The 27387-nt window shown below is 46.9% G+C and overlaps 2 protein-coding genes across 3 annotated transcripts in view; both read right to left on the reverse strand.

Annotated features, from left to right (window-relative positions):
• The window catches only part of LOC133711776 (uncharacterized), a 47908-nt gene extending 32034 nt beyond the window's left edge, over window positions 1–15874 (reverse strand). Inside the window, exons 1-3 of the mRNA XM_062137870.1 lie at window positions 15817–15874; window positions 14841–15121; window positions 14578–14763 (exon numbers count right to left, since the gene is read on the reverse strand). Coding sequence (XP_061993854.1) covers window positions 14578–14763; window positions 14841–15121; window positions 15817–15874 — 525 coding nt within the window. The remainder of the gene's footprint in view (window positions 1–14577; window positions 14764–14840; window positions 15122–15816) is intronic.
• Window positions 15875–19889: 4015 nt separating this feature from the next.
• On the reverse strand, window positions 19890–22419 carry LOC133709400 (auxin-responsive protein IAA13-like). Of its 2 annotated transcripts, none has more exons than XM_062135132.1 (5): window positions 21877–22419; window positions 20899–21206; window positions 20647–20764; window positions 20490–20551; window positions 19890–20370 (listed from the first exon to the last, which is right to left on the reverse strand). In XM_062135132.1, the coding sequence occupies exons 1-5, from the start codon at window positions 22236–22238 to the stop codon at window positions 20321–20323; spliced, it is 900 nt and encodes a 299-aa protein (XP_061991116.1). In that variant the 5' UTR covers window positions 22239–22419; the 3' UTR covers window positions 19890–20320. The 2 variants fall into 2 exon arrangements, with proteins under 2 accessions (XP_061991116.1, XP_061991118.1); XM_062135134.1 differs by having other exon boundaries at window positions 20466–20551; window positions 21877–22418.
• Between the last annotated feature and the right edge of the window lie 4968 nt (window positions 22420–27387).

Raw genomic sequence — 27387 nt, forward strand, 5'->3', positions numbered from 1 at the left:
CAGTTGTACAGATGCAGGTCCCGCTGGACCCCCCTGAACTACTAGGGATGGGACCACCGCCCATTCCCCAACTCATGTTGGAGCAGGAAGCAGAGTCGGTACCACGCACCAACCGCTCGGAAATTAGGGCAAGAACTGAGGGTGGTCCGCCTGCGCCAAGGCATAGGCAGACCCAGCGGAGTACATATGCCGGACCCGCCGGCGACGCAACAGCCCAAATTCTGGAGAAGGTGCAGCAGTTGGAACAAAGGTTGGTCCGGGCGGAGTCGAGCGCCGCGCCGTCAACTCAAAGTCCACTTTTCACGTCCAGACCAGGGCCCTTCACCGCTGCAATCCTACAGGCTGTCAGGCCTGCGTACGCAAAAACTCCGAAGATGTCGCATTACAGCGGTACAACCGACCCCTTCGTCCACATGGACACCTTCAAGAAGGTCACCAACAACAAGGGATTTGACGACCCCACTCTGTGCCCCTTGTTCAGCGAAACACTAGACGGGGAGGCAATGAATTGGTTCTTCGAATGTCCGCCAGGATCCATCGACTCATTCAACGCACTGTCACATACCTTCCTCTCCCGGTTCATCTTACTGTCCGCCGGACATCATAACACGAGTCAGCTGTTCAGCGTCAAACAGGGAGAGAATGAGTCACTCAAGGCATTCGTCTCAAGGTAGCGAGCGGCGGCATCTCAGTGCCGCGATCTGGACAAATCGATGGCATCGGCGGCCTTCAAGCAAGGACTCCTCAAAGGGCCGTTCCTCTATCACCTCAACTACAATCATCCAAATGCGGCATATGACCATATCATGAGTGAGGCGGTCATTCACGCCCAGGCGGAATTCATTACATATGGAGAAGTCCCACCGCCACCGGTAACGCCAGCAAAGGCCACACAGCCTACCTCCAGTCATGAAACCGTTAATAAGGCACCCGCCGCATCACCAACTGACAAGAAGAGGGAATGGCCACAAGGTCACTACCAGAACAAGCGGCAGAAGGATCAATACCACAAGGGAAACCGCCCAACCCAGGAAGATAACCGCAACAGGCAAACGGAGTCTTCTCAACGGTATGCAGTGTTCACGGTCCTCACAACCTCGTACGAGGAAATATACAATCAGTGCAAGGATCAGATCCCGCCACCTCCTCCAGCAAAATACCCAAAGACGGGCAAACCCAAAAACACCGGCAGATGGTGCAAATACCACGAGGACAGCGGCCACAATACCAACAGCTGCAACGCACTCAAGACGGCAATTGAGACCTTGTACCGTGAAGGCAAGATGGAACAGTTCAAGGTGCGCCAACCGCCACCAGTGATCGCCAACGTAGAGACGTTGGGCCGCATTAACACAATCGACGACGGTGCTCCAATCACGGGCTTGTCTCACAGAGCCAGGAAGCGTTACGCACGCGTTAATCACCCAAAGGAAGTCTGCAATATCCGTTACGAGAGATCCGCCAAGATCCCAAAGGTTGGTTGGGAACCTATCACATTCTCTAAGGAGGAAGAGCGCGGGGTGCACCTACCCCATGATGACCCCTTCTTGGTCGACGTCATCCTTGGTAGGTTCTCAGTGGGGAGAATATTGGTAGATAGTGGGCCCGCTGTCAACGTCATCTTCAGCGGTTGCTACAGCCATCTCAAGCGGAATAACAAGTTGCTCCAGGATCATGAGCCGCTGCTCAGCTTCTCTGGTGACGTCACACAGCCGCTCGGTTCTGACTACATGCGGTTGACTATTGGCACTAGTCCGTGTATGGCGGAGGTACATACAGAATTTATAATCGTTAATTGTCTCAGCTCATATAATGCCATCCTCGGACGACCGGCGCTCAACAAGCTTAAGTGCATTATCGCCGGGTACATGCTTCTCCTGAAGTTCCCCACACCTAACGGCACAGGAAGTATGAGGGGAAGCCAGCAGTTGGCACGCGAGTGTTATTCAACGACTATGGCACGGTCAACACGCCGCCATGATGTCCTAACGGTAGGAAACCAGGCACCGCCACCAAATATCTTCGAGGACCCTAGGGATGAGGAGAAGAAATATGTAAGGAAGGAGCCGGTCAACCCGGACACATCCTTGAAGGTTGTCTGCATCTCGGACGAGCACCCTGAGCGGACGGTCCGTATAGGCGCCCAACTAGATCCAGAAGTAGAGGCAGAGCTCATTCAATTCCTACGTCATAACGCCTCCGTCTTCGCATGGTCCTATGCGGACATGCCAGGTATCTCCCCTGAGATTATCACTCATAAACTGACCATCAAACCCTCTTTTTATGCCATCAAGCAGAAGCGGAGGGCCTTCGATGAAGAGAAATACCGGGCAATCGGAGAAGAGGTCGCCAAACTCCAGGACATTGGATTCATCCGCCAAGTCGTCTATCCCCAGTGGATCTCGAATTTGGTGATGGTCAAAAAGCCCAGCGGCAAGTGGCGGATGTGTGTTGACTTCAAAAACCTCAACAAGGCATGCCCAAAGGATAGTTTCCCGCTACCCCGTATCGATCAGCTGGTCGATTCCACCACCGGGCATGAGCTCCTCAGCATGATGGATGCTTTCTCCGGATACAATCAGATCAAAATGCACCCTAGCGACCAGGAATGCACAACCTTCACCACCGACAAAGGCCTCTACTGCTACAATGTCATGCCTTTCGGTCTGAAGAACGCCGGTGCCACTTACCAGCGGTTGATGAACGCCATGTTCGCGGAGCATCTGGGAAAAATCATCGAGGTCTACGTGGACGACATGCTAGTTAAGAGCATAAAGGCCGGCGGACATGTGGCAAACCTCAGGATCATAGTAACCATTCTCTTGGCCTATGGTATGCGCCTCAACCCGAAAAAATGTTTCTTTGCAGTCACCGCTAGCAAATTCCTGGGATACATTGTCAGCGAGCGGGGCATCGAGGCTAACCTAGACAAGGTCCAGGCCATCCTTGACCTGGCGGACCCAGAGTACAAGGTGCACGTCCAATGCCTCCAGGGCAAGTTAACCGCCCTTTCTCGATTCATCTCTCGACTCACTGACAAGTGTGCCCCATTCTTCAAACTCCTCAAAACAACGCACAAGAAGGTCATCGACTGGAATCCGGAATGTCAGGCGGCGTTCCAGGGCCTGAAGGAATATCTGGCGGCAGTCCCTCTCCTCTCTGTCCCTGTCCAAGGAGAAACCCTATTCATATATCTAGCGGTATCTGCATCAGCGGTAAGTTGCGCAATTGTCCGAAAGGAGGGCCAAGATGAGCTCCCGGTTTTCTACGCCGGCAGAGGCATGAACGGAGCGGAGACAAGGTATCCTCCCTTGGAACAACTGGCCCTTGCACTTATCGTTGCCGCCAGGCGCCTCCGCCAGTACTTCCAGGCCCACACGATCCATGTGGTAACAAATCAACCACTAAGACAAGTAATGCAGAACCCTGAACACTCCGGGCGCCTCAGCAAGTGGGCCATCGAGCTCAGCGAGTTCGACATAGAATACAAACCAAGAACCGCCATAAAGGGCCAGGCAGTGGCGGACTTCATCGCTGAACTCACCGAACGTCAACCTGAACCCGGTGTAGAGATGGTACCTGGAGCGGAAGTGGTAACCGTCGGGGAGGCAGGTCCCCTCCTGTCGGATTGGAACCTACATGTGGACGGATCCGCCAGCGCCAAGGCCAGCGGCGCCGGAGTCATCCTAACAGGACCCGGGGGACTGAACGCGGAGTACGCGTTGAAATTCAACTTCAAAGCTTCAAACAATGTGGCGGAGTACGAGGCACTGATCGCCGGTCTACTTCTCGCCATTGACTCGGGGGCTGACAGCGTCAACATATTCAGCGACTCTCAATTAGTCGTTAACCAGGTCAACGACAGCTTCCAGGCAAAGGACCAGCAGTTAGCGGCATACTTGGGATATGTCAAAACGTTGCTCAAAAAGTTCAACTTTCACACCATCACACAAATCCCCAGGGAAAAGAACGCCAAGGCTGATTCCCTGGCGAGACTGGCAACCGCCCAGCCACATCAAGGTCCAGCGGACACAAAGGTGGAATGCCTTGACAAGCCAAGCATCACGAAAACCCTAGCGGAAATCTTCAACATTGAAATCAACCCCAGCTGGATGGACGAGATCACTGCATACAAGCGCAGCGGCACACTACCAGAGGATAAGGTCAAGGCACGCCAAATCCAGCGGAGAGCAACCCGCTACAATATCCAGAATGGCAAGCTTTACCGACAGGGGTTCACTCACCCCAACCTCCGCTGTTTAACCCCGGAGGAAGGAAAGGTCGTGTTGGCAGGAATCCACGGCATGGAGTACGGAAACCACTCGGGCGCCAGATCCCTGGCCAATCGTACACTGCGACAGGGCTACTTTTGGCCTACGCTTGGTGAGGACGCCCGGCAGGTGTCAAGATCTTGCCACAAGTGCCAGCAGTTCGCCGATCTCCCGCATGCGCCGGCTGAACCACTTTCAGTCATCATCGGTCCATGGGTCCACTCTACATGGGGCCTCGACTTAATGGGAAAATTCCCAACCGCCAAGGGACAGTTCAAGTACATCATTGTCGCTATCGACTAAAACAGCAAGTGGATAGAGGCAGAACCACTGACGGCCATCACTACCGCCAAAGTCATTCACTTCCTCTGGAAAAACATTTACTGCCGCTATGGTGTCCCACACACAATCATTACAGACAACGGCACACAGTTCAACAATGAGGAGCTCATTTCATTCACCGCCAATCTGGGCACCAGGATGAGCTTTGCCTCGGTCGCCCACCCCCAAACCAACGGCCAGGTCGAAGCGGCAAACAAGATAATCAAGAAGCTGCTAAAAAAGAAACTCGACACTGCCAAGGGCCTGTGGGCGGAAAAGCTTCCAGAAGTGCTATGGGCCATCAGAACGACTCCATCCTCCGCCACTGGTGAAACCCCCTTTTGTATGACGTTCGGAACTGAGGCCGTTCTGCCTGTCGAGGTAGCTCAACCCACCGCTCGGGTCGAATGCTACCACCCAGAGACCAACGGCGATGGCATCAACCTGGACTTGGACCTCCTAGAGGAAAAACGACACAAGGCCCATTTGCAAAACCTGCAAAACAAACAACGAGTTTCGCGTTTCTACAACGCCAGAGTCAAGGCCCGCAACCTCCAACTGGGGGACTGGGTAATGAAGGAAGTCATTCCAGCACCAACAAAACTCCGCCCAACTTGGGAAGGTCCATATAAAATAGTAGAAGTCGTTAGCCCAGGCACCTTCTACTTAATGGACAAGGATGGAGTCACTACGATCCACCCTTGGAATACCGAACACCTTCAGTATTACTACAAATAGTCATGTCGCTACCTAGGAGCATCTTGACTTAGCTAAATTTTTGTTCAATATTTAGCTAAGGGAAGCTACCCAACGGGTACATCCCCACTTTTGTTAACACTGACCAGTCAGTTATCAATGAAACGAGGAATTATTCAAACCATTGTTACCAAGTCTAGCACTGAGGGCAGCTGGCAACGCCAGCAATCGTCAGCGGACCTCATCCGCTACGTTGTGCACTTGGACCAATCTTAATTCCTTTAATTTTTCATTGATTGCAAAAAAACATCCTCAGTCAAAACTCTAGCGGTATAGACATGTCATCACACAACGTCAAAAATTCCATATTTCATATATTCAGGGCTGGGACTCCCCACCCAAAAATTGTTCATTACATTCAAAAAAAACAACACAACAAAAGTACATATATTTTCAGCCTCAGCGGCTACACAGTCAAAACAGGGCACGTCCGGCATGTCAGGGGTTGGCCTCGGCGTCGCCTACTTCGGCCTGCGACGGCTGTTCACGGCTTGCTTGGTCGGTCCCTCGAGCGGTGGGACTTGGCGTCTCAATGGTCCCATCCGCCGGAGTCTGATACCCACTGCCTGAGCTGCCACCTCCTGCTGGGGGACTGGGTATTGGCGGGGGTCTCTTCGTCGGCGCTGCATTTTTTTCCTGCGGCGCCTTGGGCAGGGACGCCTTGGCCCAATCAATGGCACCCTTCGCTCGCAACATCTCGACATTCGCCAGGGCGCCGGCCTTCGCCGCTTCATTCAGCGCGTTTTTGTATTCCGCGCTCTGCTTGAAATTCTCCACAGCGGCGGCGGCGGCTCGGCTTCCATCATCCCTCAGCCGGGTCAGCTCACCCTCCAGTCTCTTCACTTCCCCTTGCCTGGCGGCAGACTCTCGCTGCAGGATGTCAATTTTGTTCTCCTTGGCGGTCACACGCTCTTGCAGCAAGGCCTTGTCTTGCTCCAGCTGGGCGACTTGATCATTTCGTTCTATGTCCCGCTGGATGGCGACGTCTAGCTTGCCTCGAGCGTCCGCCGCGTCACAGCTTGCCTTCATCAAGCGTCGCTCCACATCTGCTAGCCTGTCCTTGGCTTCCGCCAGCTCCCTCTCAAGCCTCTTAACCTCCTCCCGGAGCTGACCCTCAATTCGAGGTTGCTTGGGCGCCGCCAAGAACATTTCGTTCAGCCCCACCGCCAGATGCCCAAAGGCTGAGCTAAAGGGCGACTGCTCGATCGCCGTTGGCCGCGTCATCCCTGCCAGACCGCCGGACCCCAACCGCTCGCACAAATGGTAGAGAAACTCCCGCTCGCTGTCGGTCATGAACTCGGTGAAGGCAGCGAACGAGTCCAGATCGCTCACGGGCATTTCTCTCTCGGCCGTCACAGGAGCCTTCGACAGGTCTTGTCGGCTCCTCTTCTGCCTGTGGACCTCGAGGGTCTCGTCATCATCCTCCTCCCCGGCCGAATCACACTGGCGCCGCCTCCGCAGGATCGACCGGGTATCTCCAGGGGGCGCGGCCCTGGTCCCCTTCGGCGGTTGTCTCCCCACCGCGGTAGCGACAGCCCCCACTGGCGCCACGACCTTTTCTCTCTGTGGCCCACGTCGAGTGGCAGCCACTCTTTCCTTCTGCGGCCCGGAAGAGGATCCCTTTTTCCCCCCGCCCGCTTGTCCATCCGCCTGCACGCTGGGCAGACCGTCGGCCCCTAGGTGCGAGTGGTGCGGCATGGGCAGCGTCACCGCAACCTCGGATGCGCTCACCTCCAGCGTCTCCGGATTCACAACTGTCATCTGGGCCGCCTCGCCTGAAGCATACATTGTCTCCAGGAAGTTGTCTATCTCCGCACGGTCCATGGCTTTGTCAAAGGCGTCACGGCTCGCTTTGTTGCCTGGCGGAGTCTCTGAGAACATGCAAACACTTGTCAGCTTTAACCAAGTTATCAAGAGGTACAATGTGGCGGAGGTCTCTTACCAATGGCGCGCGTTAGCTGCTGATCGACCAACAGCTCCCAGCCGGTGAGGAGACGGAAGTCCAGCAAATTGCGGTTCTTCCAACAACCTTTGATACGCACAACCCGGCACTCTTCCTCACGCGTCAGATTGTAGCGCAGGCCCGCTGTAAAACAACAGACAAGGTGTCAGTCAAACGATTACAACATGTATACCATAAACCGCCAACTATGTTCAGCGGAGATCGACGGACAACCTCGGATTGGCTGAAACTCCGACTTAATCCTAAATGTCGGCTCCCCCTGGTTGGACTCCGCTTGATACTCCCACCCCGTCGTTGCCACGCAAAACGTCCCCCGCCAGTAGGACATCGAATCCCTCAAATTCTCTATCAGCTTGGGCGCTCCCTACCGGCGGCTCAAATTTACTTGCCCCCTACAACCTTGGCGATTAATGTACACCAGTTCGTAGAAGTGCAAAACCTCCGCCACCGTCGGCCCCTCGCACCCGGATAGCCGCCACAAGGAGTTCATCGCCAGCATCAACCGCCACATGTTGGGACAGATCTGCCCAAAGGCGACGCCAAACTCGCACACCAGGATCTGGAGGTTGGGTACAAGCGGCAACGTCACTCCTTGGCGGAATATTGCCTCGTGAACGGCGGCGAACCCCGCTGGAAGAATTGAGGCCTTTTCGTCCGCAGTCGGTTGGCGCAGCTTCACCACTCCCGGCAGCCGGTATGTCCGTTTCATCCGGTTGACCGCGGCGGCAGTCATCCGCCCTCCCGCCTCGTCGACGGGGGTCCCATCCGGGAGCACCCACGCCGATTCTATTTCCTCCCCCGTCACGTTTCCCCCGTCAGCAGAACCACTGGCGGCACTATTACTTGCTAGCCGCTCCTCACTCCTCTCCCGCGCAGCAGCTTCCTCACCCGCCCTAGAACTCTCCGGACGCAACGTACGGCCCATGACAACTTCCCAGGGTATGGTTTGCAGCGGCTCGATGTCTAACGGCTCTGGCAGTGAGGTTCCTGCACGGGCAGACGGACGCAACGAGTCAATAAAAACCCTATCCGCCGCACTGATTGACACGTCAGACCCGGAGTCCTCACTGCTCGAGATCTCTACGACGTTGGCCATCCCAAAACCCTAAAACCCAAATCAGTTAGCCCACAGAAGGATCTAACCTATCCCTATATCAGGCATAGCAAAGCACCACGAACACCTACCCAGAACATACCAACACATGAACAAACCCCCCCCCCCCTCAACCCAGATTCAACCATCTAGCAAAACCCTAACTGTCAACTCTCTGTCAAAGCACCATCACCTACCTCAAATCTCATCTTACACCCCCGACGAGCATCAAGAAACCCAGTTCACACACCAATCCCAGACACAAATACCAAACCCACAAATCGACAAACACAAAACCAAAGAGAAGGATCACCAGAACACTAACCTCAGTCGTTAACTCGCCGGCGTACTGATGCTCGCTATGCCCCGACGACGGAAATTTTCGTCTCTTCGACTACGAGAACTCCACCAACTCACGGCACTCTCTGCAAATCTCGGCTGGGCAGAGCTTGAAGACGACAAACAGTTCGAATGGATTTTCTCATCTCCCTTCTCAATACGTTCCCCCCCTTTTATGTCAACATCAGCGGCTTTTGGGCCGTCCGCTAGAAAACGACATCACACCCCAGCCGTCCACGTGTCCCCTGTCCGCACTAACCCTCCGGGTTAACCGAGGCGTCGCCTCGGTTACGAAATCCATCATTACTCGCATTAATGACGAGAAGACGGCCGGACTAAGGAGACGCATCTCCACACGCTAACCCTCTAGTTATTCGCCACGTGTCAAGGCGTATCACGAAAGCAATCCAGGGTACACCCCTCTCCAAGTGAGTCTCCGCTGAGCGAAACCCCGCCAGCGGAACTTCTCACTTGTCCTCTCCAAGTGAGTCTCCGCTGAGCGAAACCCCGCCAGCGGAACTTCTCACTTGTCCTCTCCAAGTGAGTCTCCGCTGAGCGGAACCCCGCCAGCGGAACCTCTCACTTGTCCTCCCCAAGTGAGTCTCCGCTGAGCGAATCCCCGCCAGCGGAACCTCTCACTTGTCCTCTCCAAGTGAGTCTCCGCTGAGCGGAACCCCGCCAGCGGAACCTCTCACTTGTCCTCCCCAAGTGAGTCTCCGCTGAGCGAATCCCCGCCAGCGGAACCTCTCACTTGTCCTCTCCAAGTGAGTCTCCGCTGAGCGGAACCCCGCCAGCGGAACCTCTCACTTGTCCTCCCCAAGTGAGTCTCCGCTGAGCGAAACCCCGCCAGCGAAACTTCTCACTTATCCTCTCCTAGTGACGTTCTCCGCCGGGCGGAACCCCGCCAGCAGAACTTTTCATTAGCTGTTATTTACGAAGTCTCCTAAAAGCGAAACTTCTCCCTTGTCATCATACAAACGGGGCACCTTCCGCTACGCACCTCTAGCGGAAACCTCTTTTATCTGACAAATCGCGTACTTTATTCAGCGCGGTACCGCTCAATAAATTAACGCCAAGCACGTCCACTGGACGCTGTTTACTGCTATAAACCAGCGGGGGGACTCCCGCCAGCGGCGGATCCCGAGGCCACGCCTCATTCTGACAAATGACCGCCACGCGGCATTACAGTCAGATTGTCCCTACGGGACACGGGGACTAGTCAACAGTCTACGACGACCCTGATCAGGTACGTTGGCCCCCGTCACTCGGGTCCTAAAGATTGGGTTCGCTACCCAACACCCTCTGCTCCGTGCAGCTCCCCCTCACCAAACAAATTTCGCGACCATCCGGAGGTCCATCTTAGCCGGGGAGTGGGGGACTCCCTGGGGGGCCTAGCAGGGGCCCACCCGAAAGGGTATAAAGCGTTTGCTCAGTAATATCCATGGTTGACAACGCACTGACGCTAATTATGCTTCTGCAAAAGTCTAGCGGAAGAAAACGCTTCACACCGCCGATCAACTCCCCAACCAAGATTGCCCTCCTTGACTGGGGACTTGGGGGACTTGTACCTACATGTACGTTGCAAAGCATAATTAGCTATAATCAGACACCCTCATCGTACCGCCAGAGGTACCAACTATCGTCAAAGGAGTAACCCACAGATAGGCAGCCAGGCGGGCCACGGCCTGAGCACAAGCGTTCCCCACGATCACCGCTGACGCGCCGCCACGCACTCTGCCAAGACGGCATCAGAAGCTACTGAAACTGGGAACTGAAGCACTTCAGTCCCACATCGAAAACAAGGAGAAGATCAGACCTCTCCTCACCTATAAAAGGTCCTCTCTTCTCCCTTCATTAAATTACGCATTAACTCTCATTTATTACTATGCTGCCTATATATCAACTGACTTAGGCATCGGAGAAGTGAAGACCGCCCAACGCGGTCTCCCTCTGACGCCCTGCCTTTCATTTAGCAGCTAGCAGGAATCACCAAGTATACAGAGTAGCGGTCCGCCCGCCGGACCCGCGTTAAACGAAGGTTTGGCTACCGCCAGACTTTGAGCATTAACAGATGGTTCAAGAACGGAAACGTTAGCAGGGGCAGGGATTGTTCTGGAGAATCCAGCGGGCGATCGTTTTTCTTATTCTTTCCAGTTGGAGTTCAAATGTACAAACAATCAAGCAGAGTATAAGGCCTTGATCATTGGCCTAGAGGTTCTGCTAGAGTTGGGAGTAAGGGACGTTCAGGTACACGGCGACTCTTTGCTTATAATCAACCAGCTCCAAGGAAAGTACAAGTGTGAAAGCTTCTTGCTTATACCCTATTTGCATCGCGCCATTGAACTTCTGGATCAATTCGATGATGCGGATTTGGAGCACATACCCCGTGAGCGCAACTTTGCGGCCAATGAGCTCGCTCAATTGGCTACGGGCATTACATTGAAGTATGGTGTTCGCGAGCGCATCCTGAAGGTCGAGCGCCGCACACTGCCTTCGTGGCTCGCGCGGCCTGACCCACCAGATGATCCAGTTGTCGCGGTTCTCGAGCCTATTGACGTCGATTGGCGCATACCGCTGATTGACTACCTCAAGCAAACAGACCCTACAGCAGACAGGAAGACTCGTTTTCTTTCCTTGAATTATTTCCTCAGAGGTGACGAGCTGCGACGACGTGGGGAAGATGGCGTAGACTTTCGCTGTGTCTATGGCCGCGAAGCCAAGAGGTTGATGCGCGAAGCGCACACGGGAGTATGTGGAGCCCATCAAGCAGGCCCCAAGATGCGTTGGCTTATCAGAAGACATGGGTATTATTGGCCCAGCATTTTGAAGGACTGTATCGCGTTCGCGAAAGGTTGCCAAGACTGTCAGGCGCATGGTCCAGTGCAGCACATTCCCAATATTCCCATGCAGCCTATTATTAAACCTTGGCCTGCCCGTGGCTGGGCTTTGGACTTGATTGGGATGATTCACCCTCATTCCTCGCTCCAGCATAAGTTCATCATTGTAGCCACTGATTTCTTCACGAAATGGGTTGAGGCTGAACGTTTGAAGGAAGCTTCCGGCGCTACCATTCGCCAGTTTATCTTTCAGAATATTATTTACAGGTTTGGCATTCCAGAAGTGCTGGTCTTAGAAAGGGGGGCAGCATTTATGGGCGGCGAGGTAGAGAAACTTGTCACGGACTTGGGCATCCAGTTCGTCCACAGCACACCATATTATGCCCAATCCAATGGTCAAGCAGAGGCCAGTAACAAGATTATTATCACCTTGCTCAAGAAGATGCTTGTTGAAAACCCTAGACAGTGGCACGATACGTTGTATGAGACCTTATGGGCTTATCGTACCTCCAAGAGAAATCCCACTGCTACGACCCCCTATGCACTAATGTTCGGTCATGATGCCATCTTACCGTTGGAAATCAACGTCCAGTCTCTGCGCGTCCAAGATCAGCATCACTTGATCGGCGAAGATTATGTTCAGGCGATGTGGCAAGAACACGAAGATCTCAGCGAGCAACGCTTGGCAGCTTTGGACAACTTGGTTTTGGAAAAGCAAAGGATTGCTCGCGCCTATGACAAGAGGACACGTGGCCGTAGTTACAAAGAGGGTGACTTGGTGTGGAAGGCTGTTTTGCCTTTTGGCGAGAAGTTGACCGGTCGCGGTAAATGGACTCCGCGATGGGAAGGACCCTTCGTTGTTCATCGCATTCTGGAGCGCGGGGCCTTTCACCTCAAAGATTTGGATGGCGACCTCCACCGCAATCCCATTAACGGGCGCTTCCTGAAGAAATACTACCCTAGTGTTTGGGAGTTTGAAGATCCACCGGATCAACCTTCTTCTCAGACAGGGGGGCAACCTTAGTCTCCCCAGGTTCGCTTCATCCATGTTCAGGCCTTTTCTGTGGCCTTAGTATCCTGTACTTGCTTCACCTACGAATACTAGGGGGGCAACACTCTGTACATCCAGGCCTTATTTGAGGCTTTATTTTCGGTCAACAATTTCAAATTTCTTGTTATTGTTGTCAATTTTTCTTTTCTTTGACATTATGGTGTTAAGAATGCATGTAATGGCCTATACCTGAGGCCTTATTTTATACGTTGATTTGCAAAAAACTTTCATTCATAAAGTGGCTTTGCGGCCAAAGAGCAGTACAAAGTGCAAATCAAAATAATTACATTTGCGGTTTACAAGGCCAGAAGTGGCTTAGAGTAAAAACCATAAAGTTACAGATCTACTGAGAGTTTCTGGATCTTGTGGCAGCAAAGGGGCTGTGCTCGGACATTCATACTCTCCCTCTCTTCACCCACATGCCTCCTCTGCTCTGAGTTGCAGCCGCTACCGTCTGTACCGGACCAAAAAGGAAGGAAATAATCCATCGCAACCCTTTTGGTTGGATTACCCTCCGGGATGGAGATGGTCTTCACAGAGAAGCGCGACTCACAACCACATCTACCTCTAGGGGAAAAACATAAGTCACGCAGTCAGACCCTGGAGGTAGGCTACGGAGCAAGAACAGGCGACCCATATTGGTCTTCCGCCCTTCTTCCTCCTGCTCCACGCGGGCAATCTGAGAGAGAGGACCCCTCAGAATCGGGTTCCGCCGCAGCGGGAGCACCACATGTTCTTCAGTCTAAATGAAACCGGTGGGTTTCACCGCGACTTCCAGAGACCAAAGACATGTGGTTGGACCTGAGGTTAGGCCATAAGACCTACCCAGGTATTGAGGTTAAGCCATAAGGCCTAGGAATTTGAGGCTAAGGTTAATATCGTGAGGAGAAGATTGTAGAAACTGGAGGAAGAGAAGTAGAGATTGTGATGCTATTTCTGGGAAACCCATATTCGTTTGTGTGTATCATCTCCCCAGAGTGCAGGTATTTATAGTGCCAGTCTCAGTGGCCTTGACCGTACGATGGTTAGTTGTGATATTCTCATTGCCATCAATGAGCGTATCAATTGGAGTTAAATGCTAAGATCTCGGAAATGAGGATAATTGAAAGCGCGTGGGAGACGGGGCAGTCTCCAAGGAGGTAACCGCTCCATTTCGAGATTATCCTTTCAATCTTTTCAAACAGTTTTAAAAGCATAAAAACAAATGAAAGCGCTGAACAGTTTGAGAAGTTAAGTTGATATGTATTTGGGCCAAGCGATGTGGGCTAAATATTAAGTTAATAATAATATTATTGTTCATACAAAACATGGGCTTAATTCTAGAGGCCCAAAAGTCTGCGGCCTGCATGGGTCAGGCGAAGGAAAAGTTCATCTAAACGAAAACTAGCATCCGCAGCAGCTTGTGCGGCTTGCTGGGCTGCCACGCGAGCTTGAGCCAGTTCCTGGGATAGCGTTTCGAAGGCAAAGAGGGGTTGTTCTAACTGAGGCTCCGCATGAGTAAGCCTGGTAGTAACGTCAGTTAACCGGGCTTGAAGAGCCTGAATCTGGGACCTCAAGTGGTTCCTTTCGAGCGTCAGGTCCCTGATGAGGTTAGCTTGGTCACCCAAGAAATCGCGCGCGGTCTCTGTTTGTTGAGTGAGGTTCTGATAGTGCGTCTCGGTCTGCCTAGCCTGCGCGCTCGCGACTGCCCGCTCATTGAGCCCTTGAGGGAGATTTTGCAGCAGTTGATCGACCTCTTGGAACTGATCTTCAGTGATGGCTCCCTCGCGGAGAAGCACCCTCAAATATTCTAAGACTCTCACGGGCGCACCAGGAATCAGAATATCAGGGCCCAGGAAGCGACGAAGGCCTTCTTTAGCTTCATCTACGACCCCAGGAGGGGTCACTTCAAGTACACGAGCTAACCTTTCCAGAGTGGAGGGAGTTGGTTGCTCAGCGACAGGGACCTCAGGAGGTTCAGCGACAGGTGCTGCCTCTGGCATTGGTTCAGGAAGATTTACCAATCCTCCGGCTTCAGTAACTTGGGGGGCAGGGGGAAGAGGTTCCTGACCAACCATATTAAGAGCGGGCTCAGCAGCTTCTGCCTCTACAGCTTCAGCTTCAGCGTCCTCAGTGTTGAAGGCATTTGGATTCTGGAAGAAGGTATTGTCAGAATAGAATATTTAAGCCAGGAAATAATAATAATGAATTAGTTGGTTAAAGGAAATACCTCCTCGGCTGGGGGCTCATGCTCAACGACCGCTGGCATTGCCTCTGGGTTAGCTTCGCTAGGAATAGGAATTGAGTCAGGCGCTATCTGTTCCAGGACAGGTATATCACTTGGTTCCTCGTGAGGTGCATCCGGTAGCGGTACTCTATCTTCGGCCTCAGGCGAGCTATCATCTATGATCTGCACTAGGACCGAGGCCAACTGTGCATTACTGGCAGCGCCCGCAGGAGGTGGAGAGTTGTTCACAATAGTTGGCGTTTGGGCTTGGGAAGCAGATGTGCCTTCACCAGCAGCTGAAGATCCTTCTTCAGTGTGTCTCGAGGACCTATGGCGAACCTGCGAATGAGGATTGTTACATGGTCGCATAGAATAGAAAGAAATTGCTAACAAGTACTGAGTAGGTTTGTGTCTTACCGGTCGGTCAGCGATTGGTTCATCTTCTGCCCATAGGTCAGTTCGAGGATCCGAGCGACTGCGTTTCCGAGCCGAGAGGGCGGCGATCTATTGGGATCAGAAGATTAGGTTTGATTCGTGGAGGAAGTATGATTTACTCAAACAATAAAAAATTTCTTACCGTCTGCGAGTCATCATCATCAGAGGAGGATTCGTTGTCTTCAGGCTCTGTCATTACTGCCTTTTGTTTCCCAGTCTGGCCAGTGGCTTGGGAAGTGTTGGCTGCGCGACTGCCAGAGGATGGCGCGTTTCCCTGGAATAACAAAATTTTGAATTAAAAGGGAAGAGCAAATGAACAAAGGACAAAGCACGAGTCAGGATATTTACCTCTTGAGGGGGTTCGCGGATTACAATACCAGCCTGGGCCTGACGTGGGGCTCGCGCGGGTCGCGGAGCCGGCTCGGCAGCAGCAGGAGGAACTTGTGCAGCATCTTCAGGGACGCGGGCAAGTAGATCAACGTCGGCAGGGTAGGGGTATCGCAGTTCCCCGAAAATGGCAGCGAATAGCTCATCATGTTGTTGCCTCCAGCAGTTAACAGAAACTTCTGCCCACCATACCTCGTATCCTTCCTCAGCCCCATCCACAGAGTCAATCTCTCTAGCCCAGTCAGGGAGGTCAACCAGTACGAGTGTGCTTTGTGCTGGCGGAGGCCCAGAAAGAGGCCCAAATCTACGCCAAGAGGTATTGTAATTCCAAGCATCATACAGAGGGAATGGCACTAATTGAACAAGGCCGAGTTGGCGAGCGAAGTGGTTGGGAGCATAGAGTTCGTAACTGAGTTCGTCAGCGGCAATCCTGATGTCGGAACAGGAGATTGCGCGACGAAAGGCCAAGCGCGCGCGATCGCTGTAACGAGTGGCGCCAGGAAGAAATCCGTGTTCAAGCGGAGCCGGGAATCTTCGACTCAGCACTAAGTCGCAGTATGGCATCTCGTGCAGAAGGTACAAGTATGTGAAGCACTCAGAATAAGGAGGGGATGTGTACCTTTCATCGCGACAGAGCCATCGTCCCAGGAGTTGATCAGTAGGTGGAAGCAATGGGATGTCGTCGCGACGAAAATATGGGAAGTAAATTTGAATCCAGAAGTCAAGAATCCAAAAAGGGCCAGAAATGCCAGTCTCGAAGGGATGCATTGTGGCTTGGTACAAAGTGCGATAGAGGGCACCCAGCACTGGTTGTCCTAATCCCACGCGGCGGCCGTTGTAAAGGGCCGTTGCCAGCAAGGTCCAGGCACCAGTGGGCTTACAGGAGGAAGTACAGAAGATAAACTTACAAAGCCAGTACTCCAAGAAAGCAATCCCGCCAGTCGCATTGTGCTCCTGGCGGTAATAAGCCAACCACCGCGGATAGGAGCCGCTATGAGCGCTACGACCATTTTGGGCCATAGTGGAAGTAAAGGTATCAGAGTCGAATTGGCCATGCAGATAAGGCTCGATGTCGATGGGTAGGCCAGTGATGGTGAGAATGTCCAATAAAGTGATACTCATTTGGCCAAATCGAAAATCAAAGGTGTTGGTGGCGGTGTTCCAAAAACAGAGAAAGGCGGCGAGTGGCGAACGATTGCCACCGCGCGGAAGACGAAAACAAAGATCGATAGTATGGGTGATACCTGCTGCGTTCCAGCGAGCCAGATCTCGAGCTCGCGCTTCACGATACCAGGAAAGCTCCGCCGCACTGATAAAAGATGGCCATTGCCCTATTTTTGATCGATGATTAGGGGCACTCCAACTAGTAAAATCCCCAGGAGTCCTTCGGAGGACTGGGATGGGGCGGCGAACAGGTAAGCCATAGAAGGCGATGGCGTCGGCCGGGAAAGAATCTCGCGGCGTTGGACCCAGTCCGGCATGGTTGTTCGAGAGTCGGATGAGCAGGGGTCTCTGGATAATGGTCTGGAGGATCAGGCTGGCACCGATGTTGGCTCCCCAAGAATGGGCGGCTTGTTCATTCAGTTCTTCTTCTTGATCTATAATGATTTTTTTCGGGGGAGCCATTTCTGGGTTTCGAAGAGGAAGATGTGTGCAAAAGAGGGTTTCTGGGTTTAGGAGACTAAAAGAGTTTCTGATGTGACAGGTCTGAAGTGGCTGCGGATTTAAATAAGAGATTTTGTGAGGGAAACGATACGACAGAAAGGCGTTTCGCGAGTGAAAGGACGCAACCCTCATTAATGACATCGTTTCAAGCATTGAACGCTTCGTTTTAGTCCCCTTCAATCAGTTGCATTTTCATAAGCCTGATTTCGAGGCCTGGGGGGCAATGTTTGAGCCCAAAAGTAATTTTAGGGTTTAGGCTCTAGTGGATCTAGCACAGCGGGCCGATACCTGCGGCCCAAAAATAAGCCTACTGGGATTTGGGTTACAGCTTCGCCCATTCCGGAATCCATGAGGAAAACGAAACCTTATTGGAATCAAGTAGCAGGGATTGACTAGGAAACTTCAATCAATAGTCCTTCTACAACAAGGAGCAGTCAAAACCCTAGGTATATATACCAGGTTTCAAGGAAGAATTAAGGACTCTCTATCATATCAATCAATCCTAGCGATTACAAAGCCTCCCCGGAGCAAACCTTCAACCTTGTTGAAACCCGGTGACCGCCCGCCAGTCCTAGTCTCTCCAAGAGCCGACTGTCAGCATCACCAGACCAACCCGGCGACCGTACTTCCAGTCCCAGTCTCCCAGCGAGCCGACTGCGAGCGCAACCGCCACCGTTACTGTCAGCGAAGCAAGGGTAACGCCCTCGCAACCCAGCGAAGCTAAAGTCACGCTTTAGCGCAACCCGTGCTTTCTCCAAACTTCCCAGTGATTGCTCTGCTTAGTCTACAATACTAAGTATCGATTCGGTGAACGCAAGAGATCACAACCAAAGTCCTTATCCGTAAGGCAAAAGTCCTTTTCCGAAAGGCTAGAAAAGAACCCTGTGACGAGGTTGGTGCTCTCCTCGTCCACAGCGCTTGAAGAAGAAGTCAGGTCAAGGGACTACCCCAACGACTGCACCCCGCGGTGCTGGCACGCCTGCGCAATCACTCGCTCAAAAGAGACAGTTTGCAAGCCAACTGGTTTTGGAGCCAAACAGTAATTATCGAAAGATTTTAAATAACCAATTAAACCAAATACCACGATCAATTCAAAGGCATCACATAATCGAATTGCCAAACCTACCAACTGTTTTCTTTGCCAAAAAAAAAAAAAAAAAAACCTACCAACTGTTTTAGGGGTTGTATAGCTGTGATCCTCATCATGTACTATTTGGTGCACCACCAAACTCATCTTAACACCAAAAGTCCCAGCTTTCTCAAGTGCTTAGAATTGTGACAGTCTTCCACCCAGATAAAGGAAATGGTAATAACTCAAAGCTTTCCAGCTGTTGGGTTCCAATGCAATTATCAGTGCTCTTCTTTAGGCTACATGATAAATAAGCTCTGACGAAAGTTAAGAAGAGCTTTAAATAATGACGACTCAGTTATTCAATTATGTAGCCAAATTAAGAAAAAAAAGTTCTAAGAGGCAGAGAAAAGAAAATAAGCTATTTTTAGTTACTCCATTTCACCAAGGAACTTGTTCAACAAGATATGAAATGGAAACCAGCAAGAAAAGGCATGCAAGTCAGATCAGAAAGTTGAGCATGAGTCTGGCCAATAATAATAAGACACAATTTAATTAAAAGAAGGTGATTATGCCAGTTGCATTTGATTTCCACCAGGACCACAATTGTCCAGTATCATCAATTGGGTAGTAATCTGCAGTCAAAAACAAAATGATTGCAAAAGATTTACCCGCATGTGAAGGCTGTCCACTTTCATTGAGCATTGCTGCAAACAAAGGATGACAAAAAGACAGATATGATAAATCCAAAGATAACATGTGTGATGGTTACTCCTTGAGTGCTAGTCCTCTATTTCATGAATTAAGTATCTAATTCTTTTCAAAATTTACTTAGGTTTCAGAATGAATGTTCAATACGGTATGTGTAAGACATTTTGTTGTACTTTCTGTAATAGGTTAAACTTTTGTCAAGAAAACTAGCATAATATACATTCTTGGTCTATTTTCTCCTCTCTCTCTCTCTCTTTTTTTTTTTTTTTTTTTTCTTATCAACTCTTAACTTTCGAGAACAAATATTTATTCTTTAGTTAAGGGGTGCAAGAGGTCATCGATTTAAGATCTCTAATCCTCTCTCCCATTTCTTTGATTCATCCCTGTAAGCTGGTAAGGCTATACAAGTATGTTTTCTATCGAATAAAGCATTTGCATATACATTGTTGGTCTATTTCATAACTGTTTAAGCTTTGGGGGTATGATGTACTGGTTGTGCAGTTGGACCAGTTAGTAGAGCTCCATATATATGAGCTACTGCAATTACAAGGGTTCTTAGAATTGACAATTCAGAAGACTGGGGTCCCTCCATTGTTGTCAGTTGGACCAGTTAGTAGTTATGATATAGCAGGTGATTTCTGTGAATACAAAACCTGCCATCACCAATATCTCATGCATATATTTCAGATTTCAGCTGGTACCACTTTTTGTTTGATATTTCTACCAATTATTTTAGATATGAATCAGAACTTGGTGATAGTGATAGAAAAAATCAACAATGGTAATCAACATAAACCAAATAAATAATTAATAAATAAAAAAACCACACAAGCTTTTCTTCTATCATCAAGAAAAACGAGTCACTAGATTTTGCAGCAAAACACTCTAGATATGAAGTGCTCCCATATTTACAGTATGAGAAAGCAGCATTTAGCCGAGTATGCAGGGCCTGTATGCTAGCACTATGTAAGAAGATGTAAAAAAGAAAAAAAAGAAAAAAAACTAAAAACAATAAATATCGCCTAACCAAAAAAGAAAAAAGAAAACCAGCATGAACCAGAGGATGGTTGTGAAAGAAAAGCAAACAAAGCCCAGTGGAAGCCAATCTTTCTTAGCACTCCTGTCTCATCAGATTTTGCTTCCTTCTGTTGTTGTCAAACTCTAGGTTTCCGTTGTCATACAAGACGGTAAAAATAAATGGGGCACCAACTGTGTCTTATATAGGTCTGTTTCTTTGTCTCTCACTCCTTTCTTGAAATCTTGGAGCTGCAAATTTAAAAATTATTCAGCATTAGCGAGGTCCTAGTCAACGTTTAGGGAGGCAAATTTGATAAAATTAAACTCCAAAAGCAAAATGCAACCTTGATGTTTTTAAAATTGCATACCAAGTCCGTTGGCCTCAGAGGTCCTCATTATTCGAAGCCTTTTCACCGAGGTGAGGAACATCCTATATACCATAGCAAACATTATTAGCACATTTTAGTGGGGTGTGTTTCTTTAAACTTCTTTTCAACAAAACCTGTATCACTGTCAGCAGCATACCTCCAAGGGACATCTCCAACAAGCATCCAGTCTCCGTCTTTATCTTCATAAGTGAGCACAAACTCGGAGGATCCATCCAGAAGCCTTGAGGGTTTTGTTGCTTGTTCCTTGTCTCCACCTAACATAAGCACATCAAAGTCAATGCCATACAAGAATACTAGCATCACATACGAAATGCATCAAATAATCGACTGATCTATAATGATACTTTATTGGTTCACGATCTATCCTGCCAAAGGCGAAGAAACTAACCGATTGAATTGCCAGTTGTAGTGGTGCTGAAGAACATGTCCTCAAGTGTTTGAGCTAAAGTCTCATAGCAAGTGTGAGCATTTAAATCCACTTTCCTCCCTATAGGAATTCCATCCATGTTGACCTTCACAAATCCCAGATGCCCTTTCTCTTTCACAGTTGACTTATTACCAGTGTAGATTTTCTTCTTGTAAGTGTCCTTAGATTTGTCCCCATCTGCCTTGTCATCTTCAGACCTTGCAGTCTTTGCCTGGTTAACCAAGCTGTTCATCCTTGCAGCACTTATAGGTGGCCATCCCACAACTTGACTGTTTCACAAAATCAATTATCAAAACATGTCAAGATATGTCATAAAAAAAAAAAAAATAAACATGTTAAGATAAATCCAAAAACAGGGGAACAGTATTCACCACTTTACTCTCTTTTTATTGAGAATATTTTCTACAAGATACACAATCATATATGATATAGACCAACACAATGCTACGATACTATAAATTAGTGGTAAATGAAATTAATAATTTTCTTAATACAATATTTTTGAATAATGTTCATCAGATTAAAAACTATTTGTAATTTTTCTATTACATAAAAACTATTTGTATTTACAAGACTTAAACTTTATAGTGTGACATAATGACGAATAAGACAACTAAAAAAAAACAGTTGAATATAGAACATAGCAGACAAAAATTGCAGAGATCAGCAGAACAATCAACTGGTAAATGGAAACAAATTTTTTTTGTATTTTTCAAACAAAGTTTTAATCTTTTCTATGGGGTAGTAAGACTAAATTTAAGATCAAAAATGGAAAATCATTTCATTATCACCAAGCTCTATACAGCAAAGAACATGCATATAATATTCTTCAAAGAATTAATTTTCTCATTTTCCCCAAGTTTTCTCATTAACTAAACACATTAAAATAGTTATCAAAAAACAAAAAAGTGCTTCCTTTCCATGAATTAATAATCTGACCTTACAGCAGTGGGAGATCCAGCCTCTTCAGCAGCCCTCTTATTTCCAGAAACAGAAGAAGCATTATTTGCTCTCTGTGAGAATCTTGCAGACCCATGAGACACCATGGAAGGGAAGTCTTTAGCAGTCAAGATTCTTCCACGCTCGCCCCATGCACAGGCTTTGGGCTTCTGTGCAGAACCACCACCACCACCCAGGCTCAGGCCCAGTTCAAGCTCAGTTTCAGCTGGGTATGAAGATACCTCAGAGGACATGCCCACATAGTCTTGCTCCACCACCTGTTGTTCCACCTTTGACATTGCTGACTCATTTGTTGAGCACCCAGAAGACCCACCTCCAAGTAATCCCAGAGTGCCTTCCATTAAAACCAGAAGAGAGATTTCTAGACAGGTTGAAGAAGTTGGGAGTTGAGAGAGAGAGAAAGAGAGAAATGGGGTTTCTTCGGTTTGAGAAATGTGAGAGTTTGAGAAGTAGTAGTAGTATAGGAGGAAGGGAAAGGGAAGGAATAGACAAGAATGAAAATGAAGGAGGCAAAACCAAAGCAAAGAGGTAGGTTAGGAGAGATGGTGGAGAGAGTGATGATGTTGGGACCCAAATGTCTGCTAGTGCGCATAGCACTCTAACTCGCCACCCACCCTCAGTTTTTTCCTTGACATGAATCATATCTTTCAAGAATCTGTTTCTGTGTTGGAGCTGGTAAAAGAAAAGAAACAAAAAAAAAGACTGGATTTTTATTTTTATTTTATGAAGAAAATGATGGTAGAGATTGAGAGAATCATATTATAAAAATGGAGCTGGGGTTCTTGTGTTTTTCTCTAATTACAAAGATTATCTTTTACTTAGTTGTGGGATGATGATAAGATTTAGAAGAGGATTTAATGGGGTATAATTAAAATTAAGTGGGGAAGGAATGGTATGATGAAAGGTTGGAAATGATACAAGTTCCTAGCAAAGTATGATGGTATTTTTAACTTTTTGGTCTTGGTATGATGGTTAGTGATAATATTAAAACTTTGGCTTGTCGGAACTTTTAACTTGGACAGTGAGGAAGATGGGCATTCTAGTTCTATAGACAAGGAAAAAACCATATAGCTAATGCCTAAGGTTACTTGTTTTTGGGATGTATCGCATTTCTATATTCAAAGCATTGAACCAAAGCTAATGAGGTCTTGGAGAATTCTTTATAGCATTTTGTATTTAGGTCTTTTATGAAGCGTAGAAGAAAATAATCGTAATACATTTTGAGTAAGAGAGCTAGAGTTATGAAAATAAGTCCAACAATAAGGTTAGTCAGTAGTGGGAGAGAAAAAATTTATTTCCGAAAATAACTCAACTTAAAATACCAAAATATCAAGTATAATGTATTTTTGAGATAATGATATTGGTTCTTGATTGTAAATCTGATCTTCATGATCTTACAATTTTTATCTATATATTTAACTTTTTTATGTAATTTATATTCTTTACACTATAATATATATCGAGGTCAAGTGAAAGGACAAAAAATGTGATTCCTCATGTAATGGTTAAAAAGATTTAAATACGTGGCTACTAAAGCTACAAAGCATATGGGGTTCATAAAAATTTAGATGGAAATGATACATAATTGTAGACCTAATTGACAATTATACTGTTAAATTGGGGTTAGGTGTCACTTAGCCTTTGCTTAAAGTACAAAAAGCATAGGGTTAAAGGCTAAAGGTTGAGTCTTTTTACAAGAGAGAGGGAAAAAAAAAAAACAAAAACAAAAAAGCATTATTGTATTGTTACACACTTTTTATTTCTCCTTATGTGCTGTCTACTATTTGGAAGACAAAGGGCACAAAACCTTGTTTTAGAAAGTTGAGACCTAAACAGATGCACTGACAGTGGATGGTGGGGCCTTCCAGTAAAGTTGAACCAAGAAAATAATAACAAAAGCATATTTTGATTAGACAAAATATGAGTAAGAATTATGGAATTAGGGGACCACTGCTCAAGAATTTGTTGGGTTAAAGTCCAATCTATTGATTGTTTAAGAAATAAAGGTACATGAGCAGTAAGTTTTCTCTTGCTAATGGTAAAGAAATAAGCCTTTTCATTTTCTTTTTTGTTTACATCTATCCATTGTAATTTTTATTCTGTTTATTATTAATAAAATTAAGTTGACAGTTTCTCAAAAAAAAAAAAAAAAAAAAAAAAAAAAATTTCTTTTTTGTCTTGAAAAATAAGTCAATATTACACTTGTTGCAAAAAAAAATTACAACTATAAACGTGAAAAATGTGTCTGTGTATTATTCGGACATTCCACCAAATAGTTTGTTGAGAAGTTCAGTAAAATATTTTTAATTTTAAAATATTAGTTTATATTCATTTTTTTCGGAGAATTCTTGGGTACCTTGGTGTTTGTCATACCCTCATTTTGTTAAATATTTTGAACCATTGGATTAGTAATATATCCAATGGTTCAAAATATTTGACAAATTGGTAACTTGTTTAGCCCGTAGCCTTTCCAATATTTTTTTTTTTCTTTCCTTTAGTCTATATTACTAATTAATTTTATCATTAACAAATTAATGTTTGATTAATGATTGTTATCAATGGACAATTACACAATTGAAAATTACGTTTTTTCCTTATTAAAAACAAAAACCTTCTATCCTAAGCTAGCAAAATTAGTATTAGTTAAGTAGTCTTTATTACCAATTAATTATATCATTAGTAGTTTCCTTAACCAAATATAATTCTTTTACATGCATTTTACGACAACCACAACAATTAGTGTAAAAATAGATAATATTTGTTTTAAATGTAGTCAAATGAAAACCTACTTTAGGACTTATTTACTCAAATGAGAATCTACTTTACTCTAATGAGAACCTACTTTACTCTAACGAATACCTTATTTACTTTAATGAGGATTTTTTTTCTTCTAATTACCACATGTGTCCTCAAAGTGAAATTATTTGATTAAGAAAAAACAAAATGAGGCGTCTCCGAGCTTCTCGGAGCGACTTGGGTTTTCGAAACCTAGGTTTCGATTTGGCGGCGGCGATCTTCCCTCAGGCAAGGCAATCTGTCCTCAGGCAAGGCGGCGATCGTGGAGGGCAAAGATGCGACGGCGCGGGGCGGGGTCTCGGCGTTGATCGTGCGGTGCGGCGCGAGGTTTCTGGGTTGGAGGCCTCGCTGACCGTGTTTTTTGCTGGATTGGATCCGGTCTTCGAGCGCCGTACAGCGTCGACGGAGGTGGTTGTCGGCTCTGAGCGCGGCAGTAGTCAAGGCCGGTGGCTGGGATATGTAGATGGATGCTTCGATCTGGGCGTCGCCGTTCTGAGACGTCGATCGAGGCTGTTCTTGGAGGGCGGTGGTTTTCAGGCGGCGACTCACGGCGATCTTCAGCCGGCTGTTTTCATCCAGACGTCGGTGGACGGTTTGATGAGATGGGCAGGAAGGCCGCCGGAATTGATGGCGACGAAGTGGCAGCAGAGGAGCTGGGCTCCTGCTAGGTCTTCCTCGTGGGCTTGGGTTTGGGCCTGGGCTCAACTTCGGGCTGATGGGGCAGAAGGCCTTGGTCTATATGAAACAAGCTTCCAAGAAGGAGAAAGTGAAGAGGGTATTTGCTGGTATGAGCTCCAACTCGAAAGGGGAGGAGCTTGTTATTTACTAATTTATTTCTGTTGGGTATGAGCCTATGTGAGCGAGGACAAGCTTCTATGAGTCTTCTATGACGTTTCTAGTTTCTAGTTTGTACCACAATTGAGTGATTGGTAAGTTAGGGCTAGTTGAATGATTTCCTTTCCGTAGGAGGCGAGGTTTGTTCTATTCTTGTATAGGCTCGCTTAAATGTGAGCGTCCCAGAGATTTTAATGATCTGCTCTAGCTTAGATAGTTTAGTTCGGATTTTCTTGCCGAGTTTTGCTTATGTAAGTTATGGTAGACTCTAGCCTATTGGCTGTTGATCTAATGAAATCAACTTCTTTGTCAAAAAAAAAAAAAATGTGTCCTCAAAGTGGTTACATGAGTCTTCAAAGTGGTAAATATTATATAAAATAGAACATGTATGAGAAATGTTAATGCCCATAGCTTTACCCGTCCTCATTTGTGTAACAAATAAAGTTCTCCCTTGCGTAATTAAAGTAGTATATTGTGTAATGTCCATTGTCGAATTAGTAATTACTTTTAATGGACGTAATTTACCACAAACTCCAACAATTGATGAAAAAATGATAAGTTTTGTTCTAATTATAGTAATTACTCCACCTACAACCTATGTACTAGTTTATGGATAATTTCACAAGTGTGACAATAAATTTGTTGTCAGAGTGGTAAATCTTTATGTTTTTATCATTAATGAAATGATTACTACAATGACTACACATTTTACCACAACCACAACAATTGATGTAAAAGCGGTAACTTTTTTCCTATTTATAGTAATTACTCAACCTAAACTAATGTACTAATTTATGGACAATTTAACAACTGCAACAACAAATTTGTTGTCAAAATGGTAAATCTTTATATTTTTATTATTAATGGAATAATTACTCAATGACTACATATTTTACCATAACTCACAACTAATGGTGTAAAAGCGGTAACTTTTATTCTGATTGTAGTAATTACTTCAAAAACTATACAATTTACAAGATTACCAACCATTTTACAACTCCGACAACATTTGTGTTGTGAACATGGTAAAATTTAAATTAGACCAAAAGATATGTAACAACTCAGTATTGTAAGGAGCTTCTCCACTTGATAATCAAGGTTCTTCATTTGATAAAAGTTGTCCAAATATGATATTTACATCTTTGACCACTCAATTATAATAACCACAACAACTGTTGTCATAAGTCGTAATTGTAGTTCAACTATGTGTAATTTATTATTTTGACAATACTTGTTACATGATTTTTAACAATGTTACATATTAAGAAAGAGTGTGTTGTTAATATGGTAAATTTTATTTTTAAAAATGACACATGTCGATATTTAATTGGGTAACCTGTTGACCAGTTCAGTAGGTTTCCACTATATTCATTTACTAAAAGTAAAAAAAATAATAAAAAAATAAGGGTATGACATACATCAAGGTACTCTAGACGACCCCCATTTTTTTCAATAATGTGTGTAATATGAAAAAAAAAAAAAAGTAAAATCATATATAATTCGAGTATAATGCTTTTAGCTTTAAAAATACTAGAAATTTAACGAGTCTCTTTCAAAAATACAAAATATGAAAACTTATAGGGAAAATGTTCATTTACCCAAATTTGAGATACACTAACCTAACTTAGCCAAACATCTTATGAGATTGCCCACTTATCCAATAATTTACATATATTTTGCCCTAATACCTAATTACGTATTTTTTTATTGCTTTTTATGTATTTTTAGGACAATTTTGTCCTCTCATTCTTTGTCACTTAGAGAGAGAAGTCATCGGAAACCTCACCGGACTCCGGTGAACGGAATCAGGCATCCGATTTTATTGCTCCCCAATAATGTTTTTATTACCCTCTAATAATC

The sequence above is a fragment of the Rosa rugosa genome, chromosome 5 (assembly GCF_958449725.1).
Source record: "Rosa rugosa chromosome 5, drRosRugo1.1, whole genome shotgun sequence".
NCBI lineage: Eukaryota > Viridiplantae > Streptophyta > Magnoliopsida > Rosales > Rosaceae > Rosa > Rosa rugosa.

What these genes read in the sequence shown, in the direction of transcription:
- LOC133709400 (XM_062135132.1), bottom strand. Translation starts at nt 22,238, where the DNA reads ATGGAAGGCACTCTGGGATTACTTGGAGGTGGGTCTTCTGGGTGCTCA. An exon ending in GGATCTCCCACTGCTGTAAG is followed by an intron (nt 21,207 to 21,876) that starts GTCAGATTATTA and finishes TTTGTGAAACAG; the next exon opens with TCAAGTTGTGGGATGGCCAC. An exon ending in CTCTGAGGCCAACGGACTTG is followed by an intron (nt 20,371 to 20,489) that starts GTATGCAATTTT and finishes TTAAATTTGCAG; the next exon opens with CTCCAAGATTTCAAGAAAGG.